The sequence below is a fragment of the Thunnus albacares genome, chromosome 22, assembly GCF_914725855.1.
Source record: "Thunnus albacares chromosome 22, fThuAlb1.1, whole genome shotgun sequence".
Classification (NCBI taxonomy): Eukaryota; Metazoa; Chordata; class Actinopteri; order Scombriformes; family Scombridae; genus Thunnus; species Thunnus albacares.
The window spans coordinates 14397346-14420999 of NC_058127.1; the positions used below are offsets into that span (position 1 = coordinate 14397346).

Sequence of the window (23654 nt, forward strand, 5' to 3'; positions counted from 1 at the left end):
AACAGTTTAACCATCCTTCTGTGCATACTGTCTGTCAGTTTATTTTTATTTTTTATAAATCAGGAAGATATGATTTGTTATGTAACAGCCTGTACAATGCAACATACAGAAAACAAAAAAAGAAAACAATACAAATTAAATTGTACAAAGCAGCACTGGGCCGTAAATAACCCATATAATATTTTTCACATTTTTGATTGGAAGTTTTTCCTTTGCCAAACCCTGCAGATCTTCCATCAGTCAGATCACAGCTGCTCGTAGAAGGTGACTGAGCTTTTTTTTTTCTTTTTTTTTTTTAAATCGTAATTTTGAGTATGACTCATCAAAACTGTGCCTTGAAAAAAATGTCGGGGTTTCGTGTTCTGTAGCAGGTTTATCAAATTGGCAACAGGATTGAGAACGATAACAAAAAAAAAAAAAAAAAAAAACACTTTGGAAAGCTGTTCACATACAATCAATCATTAGGCGGATGTTTTGGATGAAATTAAACCCTTGTATAAACCTTTTTTTTTTTTTTTTTGACAAATGCAAATCAATGATGTTTAAATTAGAAAACTGCAGAGCCCTAATTAATAACATTCACATGTAAACACCAGCGTAAGTGACGCAGATGACTCCTCAGTGTTGGCTCTGGAGGCCCTGCCAGGTAAACACAGTCAGACGTGACAAATGGATGGATCGGAGCGGAGGGTGTGCGAGTGTAAACGATGTGGGAAGCGAGACAGTGGGAGTGATGTGGGAAAACCACTTGAAATTTTGGCTTCAGTCCGACTAAAACACTTAAAAGTAATGATTAGACATTTTGGGAAATACGCTTACTCCTTTTCTGGAGAGTTCCGTTATAAAAAACGACAATTTGTCGTTTTACTGAGGTTATGTGCCGGACTAGCTTATGTCTTGGCTGCAACTTCATATATAAGTTACCAAAGAGCGGTATTCACCTTCTTATCTCTCAGCAAGAAAGCGAACAAGCTTATCCCCAAAAATGTCAAAGTATTCTTCTGAATCTTTGTGCTCGAGCCAGCAACAGTTGGTGTATCACAACGCGCCGAGTCTAGAAGTAAATATACATATTTTAAATATCTCATTTCGGTTGTAACACACACACGAGCTATTAGCTGGAACACCATTTCAGTATCTCAATACACAATTTTTAGCTTTCCAAAAAAGGTGCAGGAGGTTTTTTTTTTTTGGAAGTCCCATTTTTCCTGTCAAACGTTCCAGTTTTCTCCACGGTTTTAGTTTTCTGTGAATGTTTGCCATTGATAAGAGGAGTCAGAAATGAGCCGGGCCCAAACAGACACACAAACAGGACTGATAAAGAAGCCAGACTGATAATGTGGAGACAACATACAATGGTACATGTGTAAACATTTCTCTTCCTCCAGTTTTAAAATCCCCCCCTCCCCTCCCCCAAAGAAGTCACAATCACAAGACACTCTTGGATTCATTCGAAGATTCAAGTGTCTTTTCTGTCTTTTTATATTTTTGTGAAAACATTGTCACTCTTTAGTCACTGATTTCTCTTTTTTTTTTTTTTTTTTTTTGACCCATGTTTCAGTCTTTTTAAGTGACAGTTCATTAACGTGCAGGTTGGCAGGGGACAGATCCTCCCAAGTGTTAAAATAAGTGCCAAAAGGTTCAGAAAGAAAAAAAAAAAACGGTTTGTGAGTGTGGAAGAAAATGAGATGTTGGGGGAAAAAAAAGAAAAAGAAAAAAAAAAAAAAGCGTGGCAAGAAATTGAATTGCAGCGAATGAACAAACGTGTCGTGTCGATGAGAAGTTAGTTTAAAAATCGCCCACGAGTGTCCGAAACATAAAGTGCAGGCAGTGTCTGTTCTTCTTTGAAACCGCCGTAGCCCCCGCCCATTAAAAGAGTCCAAGAGCAAACAACCAAAACAAACAAAATTAACAAAAAATAAACAAAACAAAACAAAAAAATCTGTAATGCTGAATTGTCAACAATCCACAGTAGGAACAGCTGGATTCCAGAGGAGTCTCTTGCTCAAGGCAGGGGTTGGATTTGGTTGTCAGTTTATTAAAAGTACAAGGAGTGCCACAGGGCGCGTACCCGGGACCCTCCTCACTTCCACCCGAATGCCTCTCTCTCTCTCTCTCTCTCTCTCTCTCTCTCTCTCTCGACGCTCCTTTCACTCGACCCGGATGAGCAGTCCGTAGAGGAGCGTGCCACCCTGCTCTTTCGTGATCCACTCGATCTCTGAGTTGCTGAAGCGTGGGTCGAGGGGCTCGCTGTTGCCGAGCGTCTGCGGTCCCACTTTGTAGGAGCCCGGACGCACGCACACCTGGAATCCCACCTGGGCCTGGTGGCAGCGGTGAGAACGGGGGTCCCGAAATCTGCATGAAGGACGGGAGACTTATCAGTAAGTGCTGCAAATTATGAGCCAACAATCTACAAACTACTAGCATGACTTGGAAAATGGTTACAGTTATTTTCACAATCAATTATTTTTAAATTTACCGATTAATTGTCTATAAGACAATGGTGAAAAATGTAACGTCTTAAAATTTCTTGGTTTGCCCGACCAAATGCTCAAAACCTAAAGACATCAAAATTAATTCATTCTTTCAGTTGTATTTTCGAATAAATGTTTCAGCTCTAGTTTACATGATTTCTTGTCAAGCATGCAAAACCACTTGTACTGTCTTTTAAGATGTTCTCCAGGTAAGTGAGGCATTCTGGTCTTTATATTTATTACTTGGTATAAGGGGGGCTCTTTGTCTGTGCTATTACCAGTTAAATTCAACATGAACTCTGAGTGAACGTGGTCAATTTGTGAAGAAAAAGTAGCTTAAAAAAGAGAGGGGGAAAAAAAGTGTCATCAGTCATGTACGATTGTAATATTTTTTTGTGTTTTAATCAATGTGCCCTGTGATGTTTTTAATGTTGATGGAGAGGAGGGTGACATGCAACAAGGGCCCCTGTCTGGAATAGAAACCAGGGACCCTGCAGTTTCCATCAGCTTTCTCTTTTTTGGTATTTTTCCACACCAACCTCTGCACTCCTAATTAAAACCCTTTTGTGATATTTTGGCTTTTTTCTGATGCTGTGTAGATTTTTATTTTTTACGCCGCAGATGCAAATATGCCTCACGTGTCAGTGACTTTGCGAATCAGCTGGACTTACTGCACTTTGGGGGCAAAGATCTCCAAGCCGGAGTAGCGCATGGTGGGGGAGAGCCGCACTCTGGGAACCTCCCTGCCAGGGGCGCTGTTCTCCTCTGGCTCACTGTAACCGTTGGGCCCCTCTGCCTTCACCGGAGACACGGAGAAGATTGACGACGTCCCTGCAACGACAATTTTACAGAAAACATTCAGTTTCAGGCTTTTAGAAGATTATATAATTTTTCTTAATGATTTGAAGAACAAAACTACTTCATGACAATTTTCCTAAATTGTAGCATACTGCTAGTTTAACCACAACTTTTTTTTGTTTGTTTTAATTAAGATAGAAATATTCCTCTTGGTCATTTGAACAGCAGGTCAGATTAGTCTCTCAAAGGTTGTCAACTGTGAGGTTTTTAAAACAGCTGTGGGATGACGAATGTTTCCTAGAGACAAAATTAAAAACATCCCTGCACCTCAGTAGTTGACACTCCACACTGTTCTGCTCTTGCATCATCAGCCGTCTCATATTTCCACAGAGACGCGGCGAGCATGTTTATAAAAAGGAATCAGTAATCTTCCTACCAGGCAGCAGCTGGCTGTGGTCCAGGGCGCGTCGCAGGGCTCCTACACTGGTGCCGTGGTACGCGATGTGCCACTTCTTCAGTGCGTTAGAAACCTCACAGTGGGACTTGATCCTAGACAGAAAAGGAACAAACGCGTTTAAATACGAGCAGGCTGTACAGATGTTGGTTACGGATGAATAGAGAGATAGATAAATGATGTCACTGACAGATTTGTTTTCTCACCTGAGGGCGAAGCGGCACCATCCGAAGGGCAGGGCGTAGTCACGAGGCGGCTCTCCTCTCTTGTAATAAGCCTCGTCGCCCCGTAGCTTGTGGCAGGACTCGCAGTAGCAGAGGTTGTACTTCGCGTCTTCGTTGAAGTAACCATCTAACGGACGGTGACGGAGGAGACGGAGATAATTGTTTGTTATGTGATGTTTTAAATCTGAGAGAGAGATGGTGACAGGAAGGGGCTGGAGTTAAACTCACCTGGTAACGTGAGCAGGTCCTTGAAGCGTGAGCACAGTGCCTGGTACTCGCAGGTCTTGTTGGGGTTGACCTCTGGAGGGGGCGTCCAGCACACACTCTCTTTGATTCCTGCACGTAAAAACAGCAACAAAAGTCAGACGAAACTCAAAAGACTCGACAGACCGTAAATGAAAAAGATGAAAATAAACACAAAGATTAACGGTCGGCTTCTTACCGTCAACCATGTCTGCTTTCTCCATGTCGCCCTGACAGCGGGCCTCACCACTCTCTCCACCCACAGCTGGTACGTTATTTGTTACTATGGTAACCTGCCACGATAACGCAACATTCATTAGTATATCATCTTTAGATTTAGTTTAATTAGATTTAGTTTAGCTCTTTTTTCAGACTCCCCTTTTAAAAACATTTAGGTGAGTCTAAACGTTCATTGCTAATTATTTTAATGATTATTTTCATGATAAGGTATGCACCAAACAAGTAATAGTACCTCCACAATACTACTTACACTGCTTATACTGGTGCTAATGGGGATCCCAATAAAGGAAGAGATCAGATCTAGACTGCTTTTAAGGCTGATCTAATGCATGCCTACAAAAACCCCTGACCTTTGACCTCCTTGTGGAAGATTGGAGCGATAGAGACGAGAGAATTTCAGATTATGAGACGACGTCGACGTTCGTTTTTAAAAAGACCATTTATGTGTTCAGCGTTTCCAGGTTGTTTTGGTAAAGATCTCCTTCCACACTGGAACATCTGAATAGTTGGAAAACAGCTGAATCTTTAATTTTCGACTTTTAAATCGGAAAACAGCGTTTAAGTTTTTGAATGAGAAAAACAGGCTTAGTGTGGTTGGAAGGCTGAAACTGAGAGAAAAAGATGCTTTTAAGTTTAACTGGCTTAATGTGGACATACTCTTAATCGATGATCCTAGGGCTCAGTGATATTTTAATGTTATTGTTTATATATAATCATCAAGACATTGTGGGTCATAGTTGTCATGTCTAAATGAATGATAAATTAAATACAATCTGCCAAAGCATTATATCTGAAATACTCTTATAATAAAACACTAAACTGACTCATGAGTTTAACTTCACGTATTGGTATGGAGATAGCGTTCTCACAAGTATCCCGATAATAATTTTGTGTGTGTGCAGACCTGTTCACACTGGCCGTAGAGGTCGATGAAGGGGTAACAGGGTGATGGGATGTCCTGCGCCGCCACTCCCTGGTCCATTCCGTTGACGTAGAGATGTAGACAACTGTTGGCGTCCACCAGCAGACCCAACACCGTCCCCTCCGGACAAGTGTCCAGGTTAGGACCGTAGTTCTCACATATCTGCGGAGGACAGGAAAGGAGAAAGAAAACAGTTGATTGAACAGGAATAAAAAAAAAAGGAAAAAAAAAGAAAAAAGAGCCAAGAGAGGAGAGTTTGGAAAAATGATGGTGAAACAATTAAAAATGGAAGAAAGGAGAAGAAAATCAGAGAGTGAGAGGGAAAAAACAAGAAATAAGATACCTTTAGGGAGTTGTGGAAGACGGAGTCCCTCTGCAGCAGCCAGGCGGAGCGTTTCAGACAACACGCTGTAGAGGGGAAGTTGAGGCGGTCCGGGGAATGACCGATCACCCCTAACGACAGCGACGACGTCCACGACGGGTTCAGACGGTCGATCTGAAACTAGTGACCAAAAAGAAGCTGTTGACAGATGCAGCCTAAAATATCTGAATGTTGTATTATTTTCTTTTTACTAATAACAGTCAGGTATGGAAATCTGAACTGCACAAGATACAGTTACCTTTTACTTTATCATATATATATATATATATAAATAAACCACATAAGACAACCTGGCTTTTATTCTAAAGTCCGTTGTTAAAATGCAGGAACTGAACCTGAAACGTAGCCCGCTGTGGCACCAAACCGTGCAGTGACTTTACCTGGAACAGCTGCTGGCGAGCCAGCGGCTGGGCGGTGACCAGCAGGCCCTGGTTGTAGCTCGACACTCTGGCTGCTGTCAGGTTCTGGTTGGACAGCTGGATGTTCTTGCCGTGGTTTTCCAGGAACGCCATGACGGTGGGCACCAGCGCACACGGTTCGCTCTCCACCTGGAGGCAGAAAGAGGCGACATGAAGAGTTTCTCAGAAAAATTAAAAAAGAAAAATGCTTGTCGATTAAAAGATTGTTCAGGTTAAAGACAGAGAGGCTTTTTTTAAACATGTGGTGTTCCTACCTCTCTGACCGGAGTGCTGTCCTCCTCTCCTTCGCTGCAGCTGTCTGAGGAGAGAGAGGGCGCCTTGACGCTCTCCATATCCTCCATCAGGGAGGAGCTGACGATGGACACTGCTGTTATCCGCCCGTACAGGTCCAAAACTGCATACACATTCTGCAAGGGGGAGCAAGAGGGACGCGTTCTTTGGAAGTACGGGGGAATATAACCGTGTATTGTATATGTGTGTATATGTGTGTGTGTGTGTGTGTGTGTGAGACAGAGAGAGGAGTATGTACCTTGGCGACTGCAGTAGCGGCAGGTCCCATATCTTCTCCGTCAATGAAGATGTGCATGGTGTCGTCACTCAACCTCTTCACACCTACACGGTTCCCAACCTAAAAAAATAAACAGTCTTAACGTTTGTGTGGTGTTCAGGCATTAGAAAGAGCAAATATCCATGTTGACAATTTGTCACAAAATTTAAAATTCAAAAACATTTTTATCCTGAAGAAGAGCACGACACTTATTTATTCTGAGACTGTAGAAAGGTGAGCACTACAACAATTGTGTAGTGATTTTCTGCTTAAAAATAAATTGTAAATATACTTGTATATTGTATAATAAACTAACTTAAATTATATAAAGAGTTTGGCTTTGTTCACTTGATAAAGAATCTTTCATGTGTATCTCATAAAATTAATAACCTCTCAAAGTTGTTTATTTAATTGTGTAATCCATTTCATTTTAGCCCAAATGAAGATTCACAGAAACTGACATTAAAGGTATACTATGCAGGATTTTCCTCAAAAACAATACAATACAAAAATAATCCCTCTCAATCATCACTTATGACCCACTAGAAGTGTGTGGCAGTGTATGTATCTACAGAGACTCAGCCCTCTGTCTGTATTTTCTTAATATATTGCTGTGTTCAGGACGTTTCTGGGCATCAACCTCTGGGCAGTGGTTGTGAAGCCCCCCAGCCAATAACAGCGCACAGAGCGTGAGGTCGGGACTTGTAGCGTAGCGACCAGGTTACATCGCTGTCTCTGTCTCTCTCCTCTGCTCCGCTCCGCTCTGCGTCTGTTTGACCGAGGGTGGGGCTGAGCTGCACACACGCAGAGCAGAGGGGCCACAGCAGACAGGATGAAGCTCTGCATTCACACAAAATCCAGCAATGCGGCACCTTCCTGCAGGGAGGTGGGGGGGGGGGGGGGGGGGGGGGGGTGCGTGTTTATTTGTGCTTTAAAACGTAACCATTGTGACACAAATCAGAAAATAATATTTTGTTTATCTGATTCACAGCTTTTTTTCTGGCCAGCCGCCGCTCGCTCTCTTCATTCACTCTCTAGCTCGCTTGACCGCAGCTGCTCTCTCTCTCTCTCGCTCTGGTGTCGAGCCGAGGAGGTGAGGTCAACTTTGAGTGCTGTGTGTTTACAAACACCAACCAACAAATCCTGCATAGTATACCTATAAAGTGTATGTGTGTGTGTGTGTGCTTTACTTTGTGTTAGTGAACTACCACATCCCTGTGAAATATTAATCAATATAACTTTCTATTTGCTTATCACGTTTAGAAAAACAGGTTTACAAAACACTGTAAATTAAAGAGGCAAATGCAACACTAATAACATAGTTTTACATGATAATGGAAAAAATGATACAGAAATAAAAATGTTAAAAATATGGTCACACAATAAAAGTAAAGAGACAAAAGAAAGTGTAAAAATGTGGTAAAAAATAATGATTTTGTCAGTGTAAGCTGTGAAAATGTCAGAGCTCTGATGACATCTTAAAGTCTTAAACCCTGCCAGTGAGAGTTTAATGGTCTTTGATGTGACCAGATCCACCTGTGCTTCAAGCACTCCATAACATCTCCAATTGATTTAAAATCTAATACGCATCCTTGAAGAGCTGCCAGAATTCGGGTGATGTGTTTATTTGTCTCTTTTGAAGCTCGGTTCGCAGCTCAGAGAGTGAGGAATGCAGCAGCTTACCGTCAGCCGGTCCAGTGAGCAGCCGTAGTTCTGGCGCTGCAGCACGCCGTTGCGACGGACCTCAGAACCGCAGAGCAGCCAGGTGACCTTGGTGCGAAGCTGCGGGAGGGAGGGGGAGAGGCCTGACAGCGGGCAGGACGGCAGCTCAGGAGGGGCAAGAGTGGTTAGACCGATATGCAGCGAACCGCACCACTGCTCATCCACTTCATCAATCCTCACCTGCAGGGAGAGACAGAGAAGAAGAAAAAAATTAGGCAAGAGAGAAACAAAACAAGCACCTGCTAGTGGAGAAAAGCATAAACCAAACAATGTTTATTAAAGAAAACTCATTTTTTGTGCATACAAAGATGTTGTTGAGGCACATTATTTTAAAAATACATGTCAATTTTCAGAGCATTTTCTTGTAAACTGGTTATTCAGAGCCATCTCTTACCTCAAACAGCTCATCCACTTTCAGTTCTTTAGCACTGAACACGATGCCGTGAGCGTAACCTCCGACTCTGACAGCCTGGCAGCCCTCACCCAGCAGCACCACGTTCTTACCATGTTTACTGTGGAGCCGATGGGCAACGCCTGCTACTACACACATACAAAAAGAAGAAGAAATATGGAGGAGAGACTTTGAGGACAATTGATTTGTGACATTTTTTGTCTTTACTCCCTTTCTTCTACTCTTTACCTTCATTTTTAAACAAATATATGAATAGACACATTTATGCCAATCAGCTTGTGTTAATTTTCCATTTCAGAAACTACATTAAAGGAAGAGTCAGTCATTCTGGAGAAAGACTGTTGATATTTGAAGTAAACACCCAAACAAATACATCCCTCCCTTCCTGCTCCTTCAGAAGCTCCGCCCCCCAATTTCATGGATGCGCATTGCCAAGGCAACGACCAAAAGAAAAACATGGTGGAACCCAGAGCGATGCGTCAGCTTTATGGAGGGTTGAAACTGCCAAAGTCAAAAATAGATAAAGAAATAAATTACTCAATAAATACATTAATATGCCATTAAATGCACCAAAAATAATATTTAAAATAAATGTAGGCATTAATTATTTGATAAAATGTGACATAAATTGATATTTCTGTTTTAATCCGCTTCTGGATTTATTTACCTTTGTATAAATTTCTCTATTTATTTAATTCCCCATTTAATTTATTCATTTTCATGGATTCCCATTACTCATACTTGATCTATGCACTCGATGTTGTTCAACCAATAGGCAAAAAATTGATCCCCTGACAGCATAATGAAGCAGAAATGCATAAAGAAATGTAAAAATAAATATGGAAATAAATGAGTTTGGGGAAATGAATAGGGGGGGGAAATGCAAATAGGAAAATAATATATAAATAAATACACAAATAAATAAATACATTTAAAAATGAATTAATTAATAAATAAAATGGGAAATTAAATGGTAAAGTAAATAAATAGGGGAATTTATACAAAGGTAAATAAATACAGAAGCAAATTAAAACAGAAATATCAATCTCACATTTTACCAATTAATTAATGCCTTTTAATATTACTTTTGGTGCATTCAATGACATATTAATTTATTTATTGAGTCATTTATTTACTTCTCTATCTATTTTGATTTTGGCAGTTTAAGTCCTCCATAAAACCGTAGAGTCACCTCTGTGTCTCTCACACATTATCACGAGCAGAAAATAAAATCTATCTCGTGAGCAGTCCATCCGCACTTTACGCCTCTCTGCGGCCTCCCCACTTCTCACTCGACCTGCGTTAAGCGTCTCTGTCCACAGAAGCAGCCGTCTGTCAGCTACAGCTCCTGGCGAGCTGAGAGGACAGCGGCCGGACAAACTGCCTTCACCAGGTTGACTGACAACAAAAATTTACTGAACCAAAATAGTTTGTATGTTGGCTCCACGGGAAGAAATTGACAATGTTTGTATTTATTGATTCATTCGTACGGTTAATGAGTTCAAAACACATATACAGCAGGATATTTGTGTGATTTTAACAGCTACCTGCTCAGATTACTCTTCATTAAACGCAACAGAAACATCGGACATTGGGTTTTTTTCAGCGCACACACAACGGAAAGCTAGCAGGCTGTGAGGTGAATTTGAAAAAAAAAAGTGTATTGAATAATCTTTCTCCAGAATCACTGACTTTACCTTGAAGTGTTAATTTCACCAACTATTTTACAGACTTTTCATACAATCTCTAAACTTCTGGATCTGGAAATGATCTAATTGTATGTTTTTCCAGGCTTTCCAGAGCTGACCTGTGTACAGACCCTGCTGTGTACCTGGTGAGTGGATGGGGAAGCTCTTCTCAGTGATGTTGCTGGTACACAGGCTGTTGTCCAGCGGGCCTGAGGAGCTGGTGATGGACACCTGAACGCACTGACCATACAGGTCAATCACTGCAAACACTTCTGACAGAAAGAGAGAGACACACAAAGACACATTTATCACAAAAAACTTCTGACTCAACAATACCAAACCCTCTGATTACAAGTGACTTTTCTTTACCTGGTGGCAGACCGGAGCAGGCGACACCTTGGTCCACGCCGTTGATGTAATAATGGAGGTCGCCACTGGCTGAGCGCATCATGCCGATCCGTGAGCCCGTGGTCAGAGAGTCCAGGTCACAACCATAGTTGTTGCGCATTGTGTTGCCATCCTGCATGATGGCTGTCCCACTGAGAAAAGGAAGCAGATGATTAAAACTCTTCTCAAAAAGGTTAAATCTTTGATCCAACAGAAGTACTGCTTCAAAACACAGTATTCAAATCACTCCAAAATCAATTAACAGATACAGGGACAAACACTAGAAACAACATCATCTAAGTTACTGGTTCCACATATTTCAAAAATCCAAATGTATTTTTCTGCCACACTTCAAGATTTTGTCTGTAACAAGTTGGGAGTTTGCAATACCTCCTATCAGTGGCTCCAGGTTAAAAAAGGGATGATTAAAAGACAAACGATTAAAAGTTATCTAATATTAAACTAGTTACAGACACTAACATCTTAGTAACATCAAGAGTACATCAGAATAGCTTCATATTCACATAGTTCGCTACCTGAGCATCCAAGTGTCGTAGTCAATATCAGTCATAGTGTTGGGAAACTCAAGCTCCTCTGGCCTGATGGCCGTCACTCCTGGACACACAGAGAGGGAAGGAGAACATCAGTAGTGATAACACATGAAATACAAATACATGCAATGATGCATGTATAACAAAGCATGCTGACAAAACCTCATCACTTGGTTAATGTATTTACTCCCAGTGGACACAATAGAGACGTCTCACCTGCTTCTATTGAACCCGACCAGCGGTCCACCATCTTCTGAATAATGATTTCAAACAGCTCTCCGTCTCGAAGGCACCTACAACGAGGATGTTAAAAGTTAAAATCCAAAAAAATCTAACTAAGCATGACCTGCCTGTATCTGGTGACTCCTTGACCAAATTACTGATAAAAAACATGGCCAATATGTATCCTAATTACTCAGTTTAGTTCTCAAAACATGTCTCACTTTTGACTAAAAGCTTGAAATGCTTTGCACTCTGCTTGGTTGTTGTGAATTTGTCCCACAAATGAGATTTAATCCCAAAACTTTCAGCTTGTTGTCACCTTCTGCAGGTAACTGAAGTTAAAACGGCAGCACAGATGGTTTCTGTTGTTGATCGTGGTAAAATTGCTATTGACTTTGATGCATGAAAATCTAAACATGGCGTGAAACGTGTTGTTTCCAGTGCGCTGACTATCGTGAACAAACTTTATTAGCGACACCACCCAAGACGAGGGTGACCCAACAAACCTCCAGCCTCATTTAATGTGCCTGTTATTGAGTTTTATGATCCATGACAGGATATGAATCACTGAAAGTTGTTTGCCATCTGTTTCATCACCTGTTGGAAATGACAATAGCGTCGTTGAACTCGCTGCGGCAGTTCTGACGCAGAGCGGTGCGCCCCCCGTTGGTGATGACAGCGTTGGTGCCGTGTAGCTGGTGGAAACGCAGGTCGGTGGTCGTGCTGGCCCCGGCTATGGAGCAGGGGCTCCCGGGGGACATGGCTGTGGGGCCCTCTGAGCTGTCCTCTGGGAGAGGGGGGAGGTCCACTAAGCGAAGGCGAGGCAGAAGAGGAGAAATATTTAGTGTCACATCTTTTCCTCTTAAGTAAAAACTAAAAACAGAACCTTGACTCTGCCTCCCTCTCTCACCCATGTCATCCATGATGGTGGCCTGAGCAGCCTGGCCATAGAGGTCGACCACGGCGTAGACGCTGGGGGGGACGTTCCAGGCCGCCGGACCCTGAGCCACACCGTTTACAAAGAAGTGGAGACTGCCATCTTCTTTCCGCACTACGCCTACTGTGTCACCGGCCTGTAGGAGGGAAAGAGACCAAACAGAAAAGTTCATGAACAAGAATACAAGAATCTTTACATTACGATGAAGGTAAGAGGGTAGAAAGCCGGGGAGTTATTGACAGTTGAGTAATAAACTCACTTTGAGCCGGTCAAGGTTGTGTCCGTACTCATCCAGTATCGTTGTTCCATTGTGCATCACACCATTCCCCGTCATCATCCACGTCCCTGGAAAACATAACACAGAAAACCTCACTTTCTTTTCTCAGTTGTGAGGGAAGTCACAACCAAAATAAACCTCAGAGTTTAAGTAGGTCAAACCTGCATTTACATAGTAAATTATTTTTTTCCACAACTACATATGTTAAGTTAGTATAAGTTTTATTAGAGTCTGTTTTTTTACCTGAGCGCAAGTTAGTCATAGTGGAGGGCAGCTGTAGGTAGGCGGGGTTGTGCGTTGTGACACCGATTTCGATGGAGCCCGCCCATTTGTCCACCATCTTGTCGATACGAACCTGGAACACCTCGTTGGAGCGCAGAGGTCTGCTGCTCAGGACCACGCCGTGGTTGAAGTCATCAGTCGCACTGTGAAAACAACGTTGAGTACGTTAATGTGGTGAACGTGAAGAAAATGCTGCACATTCAGCATTTCACTCTGGTATTTTTTTTTTAACTGACACCAACATTTACTAAAAATACTAACCAATACCAACTAATCTAGACCACATAATGCTAAAGCAACAGGCAGCGTTATTCGTCATGCCAGCAGGGGATTGCCATAAAATTTGGTATGTTTTATTTTCATTTATATTTAATAAAAATTCAGGTTTAATATAATCACAGGTCAAATAGGACTTATGGCTCATGACTGAATATCAGCAGAATAGGAACGCCTGTAATGAATTCAGGGGCAAAGACCAGCACAATGTGACCCAGCACAGAGGATCTGGACTCACTGTGGCCGCAGTGCCGTCCTGCCGTCGCTGATGATGGCTGCCTTCTGGCCACAGTTGGGGTGGAAGAGCAGTCGATCAGGCCCTTCTGAGTCTGGAGTGAGGGAGAGAGCCGGCCTGGTCCGACCGACGTCAGGTGACAGAGCCCTCATGATGGCGTTGTTGCGTCTGAGTCGGTCACTGTGGTTGTGGTTGTGGACTATGGTGACTTTGACGGCCATGCCGTAGAGGTCGACCACGCCGTAGACAACGCCGGGGGTCTGGGCTGCCGCAACACCTGGGGAGGACATTAAGTGGTGAACAGCTGGAAACAGAAATACTTGAATCATACTTCCTGTACTCTCAGTTACAGTAGTTCTTATGTCCTTTTTGCGTTTCAAAGTATCGATGATAAGTATGAAAATAGTAGTAGTTCGTTTAAAACCAATAGTCTAAAAGACTAAAAACAAATAAATATGTGCAAAAAAATCATGAAAACAACAGCAGAGGAAGGATATCCCTGTGTACCGTAGCTGTTGTTACTACATCCACCGACTGATGATGAGTGTCGATGTGTCTCACCTTGGTCGATGCCATTGATGTAGAAATGCAGCGCTCCGCTGGCTTTGCGCATCAACCCTATGTGATCTCCTTCCTAAGAAAAGGGATGAGTGAAGATGATGGAAAACATAATGACACATTTACTGGCACAGTAGGTGGCAGAATGATGTATGAGTAAGAGTGTGTGTACGTGTGTGTGTGTGTGTGTGTGTGTGTGTGTGTGTGTGGTCACAAACCTGGAGTTCATCAAGGCTAAATTCGCAGTATTCCCTTCGGGTTCCTTTCCCATTGGTTAATATCCCACAGCCACTCATCATGATTGTACCTGATGAACCGAGACATCATATTAATTTACAATGAGCACTTCTTCTCTTGTTTAATACAGTTTTTAAGCATGTGTGTGTGTGTGTGTGTGTGTGTTACCTGAGCGCAGATTGGTCATAGTTGCAGGATAGTCCAGGTTGTTGGGGTTGTGTGTGGTCACACCGATCTCTATTGAGCCCGACCACTTGTCAACCAGCTTATCAATACGGATCTGAAAACACAGAAGAAGCCATGTTTTTATCATGTTTTTCAATTTTTCACCTTTCAATTCTTGTGAGTGCCTACTTTTGAAGCTTTGCTGGAAATAAGAGCAGGGCAATATATCAATATAATAATATCCTGATGTGAGACTTTTTATTATGATCCTAAAGTTTAAATGTCATCTTTGACATGATGAATTACAGTTAAGTGATACATATTTGATTTCATAAAATATTTTTTTTACTCTTTATGCGTTTACCTGCTTAGTCATCATGTCGACATTAGTCATCATTATTCCCAAATATTTATTGGTTGATTAATCAACTAGATGATTCACAGAAAAGGATTAGACATCAATCTTATCAAGTGATTATTCAGTAAATAATTTACTAAGAAAATGTTAAAAAAAAACTCAAAATGTGAGAATTGTTATGCACAAGATGAAAAAATATCTTTTGGCAGTTCTGGGGCTCCATAAAAGATTTGTTGTTAATGAAAATAATAATAAGTTGCAGGTGTTCTTCTGATTCATCTCAAACATTTTGTTAAATTATCAAAATGAAGGTATCATAATCAGTCAAAAACTCGTCCCTTCTGTTGAGGAAACTGATCGTCGCTTTATCGACGACCAACAGTGACACTTGTGCAGATGAGTCGTCAAATCTCATCAGCTGTCATGTTATTTATGCACGAACAAACATCCATCAGTATTGGTTTGCGTGTTTCTAATCACCTCGAACATCTCGTTGTGTCGCAGCGGCCGGTTGGTCATGACCACGCCGTTGTTGAACTCGTCCAGCGGTCTCCTCCGCTCCGCCGTCTTGTTGTTGTTGCTCAATTTGATCAGCGTGCCGCACTTCTCGTGGAACAGAAGTGCGTCGTTGGTGGTCATGCCGCCCGTCACCACCCCTAATCCCACCCCTCCGTTCCCAGCAGGACTGTTATTAGTATTTCCGCTTTCTCCGCCGCCGCTACCGGCTCCTCCTCCTCCTGTTGACCCTGTTCCACTGTCACTGTTGAGTGCACCTCCTCCACTGCTGCTGCTCCCTCTGTCGTTTCTGGAAGAGGAGTCAGTTCCTGCACTTCCTCCTCCTCCTCCTCCTCCTCCTCCTGTGCCTCCTCCACCTCCGCCTCCACCGTCTTCCCCTCCGCCTTCATCCTCCGAGCGGTAAAAAGATACTATTGCGTTGTTGAACACGTCAAAGAGCTGGTGCTCCGTTAGAACTGAGGAGAGACAGGAAGAGGAGAATATTTATCAATACCGGTCATGTTGCACGACGTCCATCATCTTACAGGCTGCGGAGGATTTTCTTACCCGTGTCGGGCTCCAGGTTGTTGGGGAACTTGTCTGGTCTGCTGTGACTGCAGCTAAGCTCAGGCACTGACGGAAAGAGGAAGGAAAAGGACACAAACAGTGAAAACAGCGTCCAAAACTACAAATATAGATAGAAACACAGAATCATATTGATAAAAACGCTCCTTACCTTCATCTCCATTCATCATTCCATTCATTGCTGCCACATTCATCAGTGCCGTGATCCCCGCGTCCTCCCGGACTCCACACACTACCACCTCCTCCTCCTCTTCCTCCTCCTCCTCCTCCTCTTCCTCCTCATCTACCTCCTCCTCCCGCTCTATTGTCTCTCTCTCAGCGGAGGGCGGTGGCGGCTCACAGCTCACCACCGTCACTTGAGTGCACTTGCCGTACAGGTCCACCACCGCCCAGAGCTTGGGCGGCAAGCCGCTAGCGGCCGCTCCACAGTCCTGCCCGTTAACCCAGAGGTGGAGCTCCCCGCGGGAGCTGCGCTGAATGCCCACGCGGTCGCCCTCGGCTAGCTGGTCGAGGTCGCGGCCGTACTCCTCCAGGACCGAGCGGCCGTCACGTAGCACCGAGCAACCCGACACGATCCAGGAGCCGCCCTTGAGGCCTGTGGCGCTGCTGGGGAAGTCCAGCGCTGCGGGGTCCAGAGCCGTCACGCCGATCTCGATGGAACCGCTCCACGAGTTCACCTGAGGGGAAATAGGGGATAAGGTCAAATATACGTTATCAGCTGTAATAACATGTCAAAAACAATGACACATCAAGGCCTTCACAAGTTATCAGAGCCCAGATGTGTGTCCTACATCTGCCAATTAAAAGAGTTTTATAAAGATGATAAAAACTTCAGAGACACCAGCATCTAAACTAACCGCAGAATCCTGAAGGAGAAAGTAGTAATAAAACAGTTACTCTGATCACAAAAAGAGTCAGTGTGGGAGCATCTAAACTGTGATGTGGGAGTCTCTGTTCACTAAATGAAGTACTGTGCTAAAAACTGCCGGTAGATTTCTATGGAAAACAAAGTGTGCCTTGTTATGTGATCCATCACGTTATTTTTAGTCTCTCTGTCAGTGAAGAACGCAGCTCAGGGAGCGCGTCTTTGACAATAAAGCAGGACAGAGCGAGCACACAGTAACACATAAGAAATAAACAGTTGAAAGTGCAGTGACGACGACTGCATCTCCAGCTGTATGCGAGAAGCACCGTTATGAACTTAAGATATCATGAAGAAGAACAGAAACATCACAAACCACTGCATGAGACGTCAAATACATACTGATCCTGTTCTATATTTAGTTCAGGTGCAGGATAACAGATACAGTAAAGAACAAATGGAGATTATTGCATTATTATATGATTGTATACTTGTTTGTTTTGATCTGTTGGTCGTGACATCAGCAGGATATTATTGGATTTGTGTCCTTTAGTTGCCTGTGTGTCACCCAGCAGTGATGATTAATCCTGAGCTCACTAGGAAAACAAAATTTATCAAGCGAGCCTCCGTCGCAAAGTTATTCTACTGCAAAACCTGCATCTTTTCAATGACATTGGACTCATATCAGATAACAAGCAGCCTGAGCTATCCGTTTCCTCCCAGAAACACTAAACTCAACATATACTCAACAATAATGTGATACTTTATTGATCTCCGGTGCCAAATTCTGTTTTTTTTCCCTCTGAGTTTCACCTCCCCATGTGGATGACAGACTGCAGTGTCAGCTACGGAGCAGAGACGCCGCAGCCGGGGAGGATTCGTCGTCTTTCTTGGGGACACTTCAGCCGAGCCGACGGCGGCCGCCGACGCGGGCCCGACATCATCCCGCTGAGGGGTGATCTCCCGGCTCGCTGCGCCCCACCTGCTGCCCCAGCAGAAAGCCATCCAACAAAACGCCATCCAACTTGTTCTTTAAGGAAAGTGACTTAGGTAAAAACCTTTCCTGAGGCTTGAAGCTCAATCTTTGATCACTCTCCTTTTTCTTCTTTCTCCGGTACTCCATGGGACTTCAGCTCAAGTTGGCACACATCCACACAGATGAAGTGACCTTGAGCATAACATTGAAGCCCTACCAAGCTCCTGGGATGGTTTTTTTTTCTTCTGCAGCTCCTCTCTGTGCCGACAGGGAAAACAAAAGAAAATTTCCTCTGAGATCTAATTTTTTTTTTTTTTTTTTTAAACAAATCGTCCCATTTGCCTCCTCTCCTTCGTCTGCTCCCCCCGGTGTCCTCCTCAGCTCTGTGACAGGTGCTATGTAAGGCAGTGTGCTACGGCAGCCAGAGTATCTGGGTTAACAGATTTAGTAGTAACTCAGCCTGACCGGGTCGCTGTGTGGAAGAGACAAGACATCTCCCTTCCCTCACTCATTCTCTTACGTAAGAGAGAGCCGCTTGTGGGTGTCTGCCTCTCAGTCTCGCTCGCTCTCTCTTCAAAAAGACCAATAACTACAGGATACAGTCACACATGTGGAGCAGGACTACTGGGAATCTTTTTAAAACAATGAGAAATGAACTGCATATTGTTTCAATTCAAAAGGAGGATCTCACAGATCATATACACAGAGACTAAAAACAACAGCTACTGGGTTTACTGGTTGCTCTGTGTTTAAGATGCACCGTGTTATCATAATTTCCCCAGTTCAGTTGTAGTTGGTATCTTTGTGTCTTGTCTGGCCCAGCTGGTAACTGCTATTATTAAAGGAGAACTGAGCTTTGTTTGTTTGTCTCGCCGGGAGAAGATTCTCACAATAATAAGCAAAACATAAATAATAATAATAAAAAAAAACTTTGTGAGGCACTTTTCATTCGCAGTGAATCTCAAAGCGCTGCAGTATTAAAAACAACATAAACATATTAAGAGTTAACATTTTAACAGCCAAGTCCTACTAAAATTTAAACTACATATACAGACATGCTTTTGACAGAACTGGTACATTATTAACTATAAATATTTTAAATTAGGGATGAGTAAATTTGAATAAAAGCTGATACCAATATCAACTAATATAGATACTAATACGCATGTTTGTAAGTACAAAAGGTTTTACAGGATAAACTACTCGCACACGCCGATCGTAACGTATTTATCTTTGTTTTTTTTAAGAACATTTACTGAACCGACGCTTTATTTATGTCGCTAGTTTGACCGCTGTTTTCCCTTAATATCGCTTTAATAAAATGCCAAATATTGACAAAACCGTCCATCAAAAGTAAGAATAGAACAGAATTGATGTTGTGTTTCCAGGCTGTGACTAATACTATCTAACAATAGACTACAATGCATCTCCAACTGGAAGCGAATCTTGGATCCAGCTGATATGCGAGATATGTGATGTACAGAGCTGCAATGATTAGTTGAGTAGTGGGTAAAAATCAATCGCCAGCTATTTTGATAATCGATTAATTATTCGAGTCATTTTGTAATTAAAAAAAATGCCAAAATTCTCTGGTTCCACCTTCTTAAATGTAAGTATTGTCTTGTTTCTTTAGGTCTCTATGATAGTAAACTGAATATCTTTGGGTTGTGGATTGTTGGTCAGTGTCAGGGTTTTAGGTTGCATCTTGGGCTTTGTGAATAACCGCCAGATTATAATTGATAATGAAAATAATCTTTAGTTGCAGCCCTTGTGATGCACATTAAACCACAGTCGAGCTAATTCTTCTACCCCTTAAACAACAAACCCTAAACGACTGACAATGTCTTTCCCTAGTTAAACCGGTTTCCAATAAATCACTGTGTTCTCTTGCACTTATTTTCCAATTTCCTCTGTAGCTTACTGGATTCTAGTAGACAGGATGGGCAGTCATGCCAATCTGGGCGCTCTGTGATGGAAAAGTATTGATTTTCAGACAGGCAATGCATGTCAGAGCATGAGTCTGTTTACGAGAGCCCTTATCAAGCTGAGAGCACCATAAGAGACGGATAATCATATACGTACAGTAGGTGCAATTAAAGTAGATGTTGGTTTTTTTTTTTTTGCTTTACTGGCACACATGCAGCTCGGTTTTCTGCGTGGTAGATTCTCTGAATAACCTGGCTACGCGTACTGGCTGAACACACTGTCATTTTGTGGGTGTGTGTGTGTGTGTGTGTGTGTATGTGGCCCAGTTGGCGCTGGCAGAGGCTCCAGAGCTGCCATGTTGACAAACCCGGTCGGGCGGCAGACTGCGGAGGCAGACGCCATTACAACAGACAAGCTCTCCTATGCTGATAACAGCCAAAGTGTAAACACTGTGCAGAGGCATTGATATGATACGGAGAGACCTGCGTCACGTGACCACAAACTGGAGTAGATAACAAGTTTTATATTTATATGAAGGCTACAAATTTTGGCAAAAAGAGACATATTGGTGGGAGGAAACTTCATTACATCACGCATTAAAAATAAACAACTTTTAGCATTTTAACAGGCTTTTAAAGTTATGAGATCTCGAAGGACAGTAAGATATTCCATCTCAGTTTGATAACAGAATTAGTAGTATTAGGAAGGACTTGTATCTTTGTGAGATTGTGCAGGTTGAATGCAAAAAAGCAGTATATAAAATATTTAAGAGGAAACCTTTTAAACACTGGATGGACAGTAAAGGATATATTTGTGATGGAAAATCTGACATTTTCCCTGAGGAATAAGAGGGAGAAACGGAAACAACAAGGACCCAATCATAACTGCATCTAGATAAATCTAAAGATAATATGGACGTGAAGACAGTTAAGTAAGAAATATGGTTCTTTTGTAAAATATAAAACACAATAAAACAACAAAAAGTGACAAGAAAGCCAGCGTGTGCTGGGGTACTAAGGGGCTAACATCAACACAAAGGATACCAACAAGCTGGTGAGGAAGACTAGCTCCGTTGTTGGAGCTGAACTGGACAATCTGGAGGTGGTTGCGGAGGGGTGGATGAGGAAGAAGCTGGGCGCTATCCTGGAGAACCCCTCCCATCTCCCCTACGATGAGCTAACGAAGACGAGGGGCACGTTCAGCCACCGACTCATCCTTCCTCAGCACACCAAAAAGCACATTTTTATGCCAGTGGCCATCAGGCTCCGCAACCAAGGCTTGACCCCCATATGAGAACTTTAAAAACTGCGCTGCCTGTTACTTACTTTTCACTTTTAACTACTGAATCCTGCATGGACTCTGGCGAACTTGCACATGGACTCATATATTCATATATGTACATTTATATTTATTAGATAGACTGAGACCATCCAGTGCAGATATCTAAGACCAGCAGCTTAGTGGTTTAATTTATGTTTATTTCTATTTTCTATTCTTATTATCCTGGTTTGGTTTCTGGACTCTTACCTGTACCTCTCCAGGAATCAATAACGGTTTATCTTATGTCCCAACAATGAGGCTGGTTGAGTGCATGTTTACATACTGTATACCAGTAATAAATGAGTTATTCCTTAAATTTACTCCTCATGTATTACACTAGCTGGGCCATGTAATATGATGCAGTGTTGCTTTGTGCTTGGATCTAGATTTATGTATGTGGATGGTTAAAGGCAGTGAGAGAAGCTCAGTCTTTCTGCAAGAAACTCTGGATATTATGCATGACACTCTTGAAAGAAATCAACGTGTGTCTTTAAAGGTTTACATAGATCTTTTTGAGTATTTAATGTGATGTTATAGTGATGTAATGTGATGTTTGATAGCTCAGCCTGCTGTGTGCACTGCAGTATTATTAACCACCAGGACAGACAGGCAGAGAGCGGGCTGACAGGCACCGACGACTGTCACAGACTCCGTCAAAACTAAACTAAACTGAGCTACATTTAAAAGCTTAATGTGGCTCCTCTAGAAGAACATAAAAACACACGACTGAGCACCGTAGCACCTTCCAGAAAAGCCTGCTAATACTGCTAGCTGCTCATTAGCAACGGCTAACCGCCGGTACCAAGGCAACACGGGCGGTCTGTCGTCACCGGAGTGATCGTTAAACACACAAGCAGCCGGTTATTTATCCGTCTGTCTGATAAATATCTGACTGTGTCTGCGTACAAGTCGCTCCGAAACAACCGTGGACGCTGTCAAGCCGTATGAGCCACCCTGGGAAACAGAAAGAAGCCCCTCACTGCGGACAGAGAAGAGACCACCGGCCCGTCCCTCTAGTCCCGCATTCCCATTGCTCTCACCCCGCTCAGCGGCGGCGGCGGCGGCGGGCCTGCTGTTGTTTACCTTCTTGTCGATACGGACGGTGAAGACATCCCGGTCCCTCAGCGGCTCCTTGCTAAGCACCAGGCCATGGTTGAACTCCTGCACTGGCTGGTTGCGCCGGGCGGTTCGGTTGGAGTTGGACAGGCCGATCAGCTTTCCGCTCCGCGGATGCAGCTCCGCCGCCATCTTCAGTGGGCGGCCAGTTTTTCACGACAGTCGGGGTTTTGCGACACTAACGTTGTGGCAGACGGTAGTTTTCTGCAACCGATCATAATAATCGAATGTATAATCGATACGATTGAACTGCACAGCACGACTTTTGTTTTTCTCTTAAAGATATTTTCTTTGGTGTTTTTGATTTTCAATAGAAAGATGAAGATAGTTTTTTATGGATCTTATTTTCGTTTTTGCTAAATTGTACATACAGACATGTAAATTCAGTAAATCCAAGGCCCTTCCTGCTTGCTTTTAAAGATCCCCTCCAGACATGTTTTAAGATGTGTATAAATAATTTGTGTCTGTTATGGTTCTTCCACGTTTTCCAAGTTCAGTTATCTTATTAAAATCCTTAAAATTACATTTCCTCCTTCTCCCTCATTGGAAATTCCAGTCTATGAATATGCAAATATTTTTCATTTCACAAGTTTAACTGCTGGACACAAGATGTCTCCTTGTTTACTGCAAAGTCCATTCTCAGTGTATGTGAACTGGTGGCTTCAAGTTTCCTCATCACACTAGTGTAAGTTGCGTATTCAACCAGGATTGGCTCCAAACTATTTGTGGAAAAATACATTTTTGAGTGGAGAGGGAGCTGAAGAGGTACTTTGACTCTGTTAAAGTCCCCCTCCACTCAAAAATTTTTGTTCTTGTTCCTACGGTCAGATGTTTGAGCTTCACTATACAGAATGATGTACGTGCAGAGTTTGACACTGGAAGGCTGTTTTCACATTCATCCGCTGAAAGTGGAAAATTTCTCTGTTTGAAAGTCAGTCCTGGCCCGATATTCAACTTACACAAGTGTTGTGTGGAAACTTGAAGTCTCAAGTGCACAAACATGTGAGAATGGACTCTACAGTGAAGTAGGAGACATCTTGTGTCCAGCAGTTCAACTTCTGATATGAAATATATTTACATGTTTATAGATTCTGGACATTTTAATGAGTGAGGAGTAGATGCCATTTCAAGGATTTTAATGTAGTATTTATATATAGTATTTATATATAATCAGAATCTGATTCTGATACTTTTTGTGGAAAAAAATATCAGAAACATGTATTATTTAGCTTTCCAAGCTAAATAATACATGTCTGGAGGGGATCTTTAAAGCTATGAAAACTGTGCTTTTATTTATGACGCTTCTGAAAGATCTGTGTTGATAGATATATATTTAAAATCTATTTTTTAAAAACTACTTATTA

At 42.5% G+C, this 23654-nt stretch overlaps 1 protein-coding gene across 4 annotated transcripts; it reads right to left on the reverse strand.

Annotated features, from left to right (window-relative positions):
* Positions 1-16: 16 nt before the first annotated feature.
* On the reverse strand, positions 17-22782 carry neurl4 (neuralized E3 ubiquitin protein ligase 4). Of its 4 annotated transcripts, none has more exons than XM_044341299.1 (29): positions 22258-22782; positions 16242-16767; positions 16073-16138; positions 15491-15981; positions 14656-14767; positions 14469-14557; positions 14254-14326; positions 13696-13969; positions 13143-13324; positions 12882-12967; positions 12596-12758; positions 12283-12493; positions 11680-11756; positions 11449-11527; positions 10895-11064; positions 10669-10797; positions 8820-8965; positions 8387-8605; positions 6686-6784; positions 6411-6563; positions 6118-6285; positions 5699-5857; positions 5338-5517; positions 4393-4486; positions 4179-4286; positions 3933-4077; positions 3709-3821; positions 3146-3305; positions 17-2355 (listed from the first exon to the last, which is right to left on the reverse strand). In XM_044341299.1, exons 1-29 carry the CDS (start codon positions 22420-22422, stop codon positions 2151-2153), a joined length of 4842 nt encoding a protein of 1613 aa, XP_044197234.1. In that variant the 5' UTR covers positions 22423-22782; the 3' UTR covers positions 17-2150. The 4 variants fall into 4 exon arrangements, with proteins under 4 accessions (XP_044197234.1, XP_044197233.1, XP_044197232.1 ...); XM_044341298.1 differs by lacking the exon at positions 22258-22782 and adding an exon at positions 17766-18735 and having other exon boundaries at positions 10669-10794; XM_044341297.1 differs by lacking the exon at positions 22258-22782 and adding an exon at positions 17766-18735 and having other exon boundaries at positions 8820-8962.
* Positions 22783-23654: the final 872 nt, after the last annotated feature.

Excerpts from the sequence above, each read along its gene's own strand:
- neurl4 (XM_044341296.1), bottom strand. The coding sequence starts at position 17,972 with ATGGCGTTTTGTTGGATGGCTTTCTGCTGGGGCAGCAGGTGGGGCGCA. Across the intron at positions 16,139-16,241 it reads AATGATGAATGGAGATGAAG|TGCCTGAGCTTAGCTGCAGT; the intron begins GTAAGGAGCGTT and ends TCTTTCCGTCAG. Across the intron at positions 12,968-13,142 it reads TATGACTAACTTGCGCTCAG|GGACGTGGATGATGACGGGG; the intron begins GTAAAAAAACAG and ends TATGTTTTCCAG.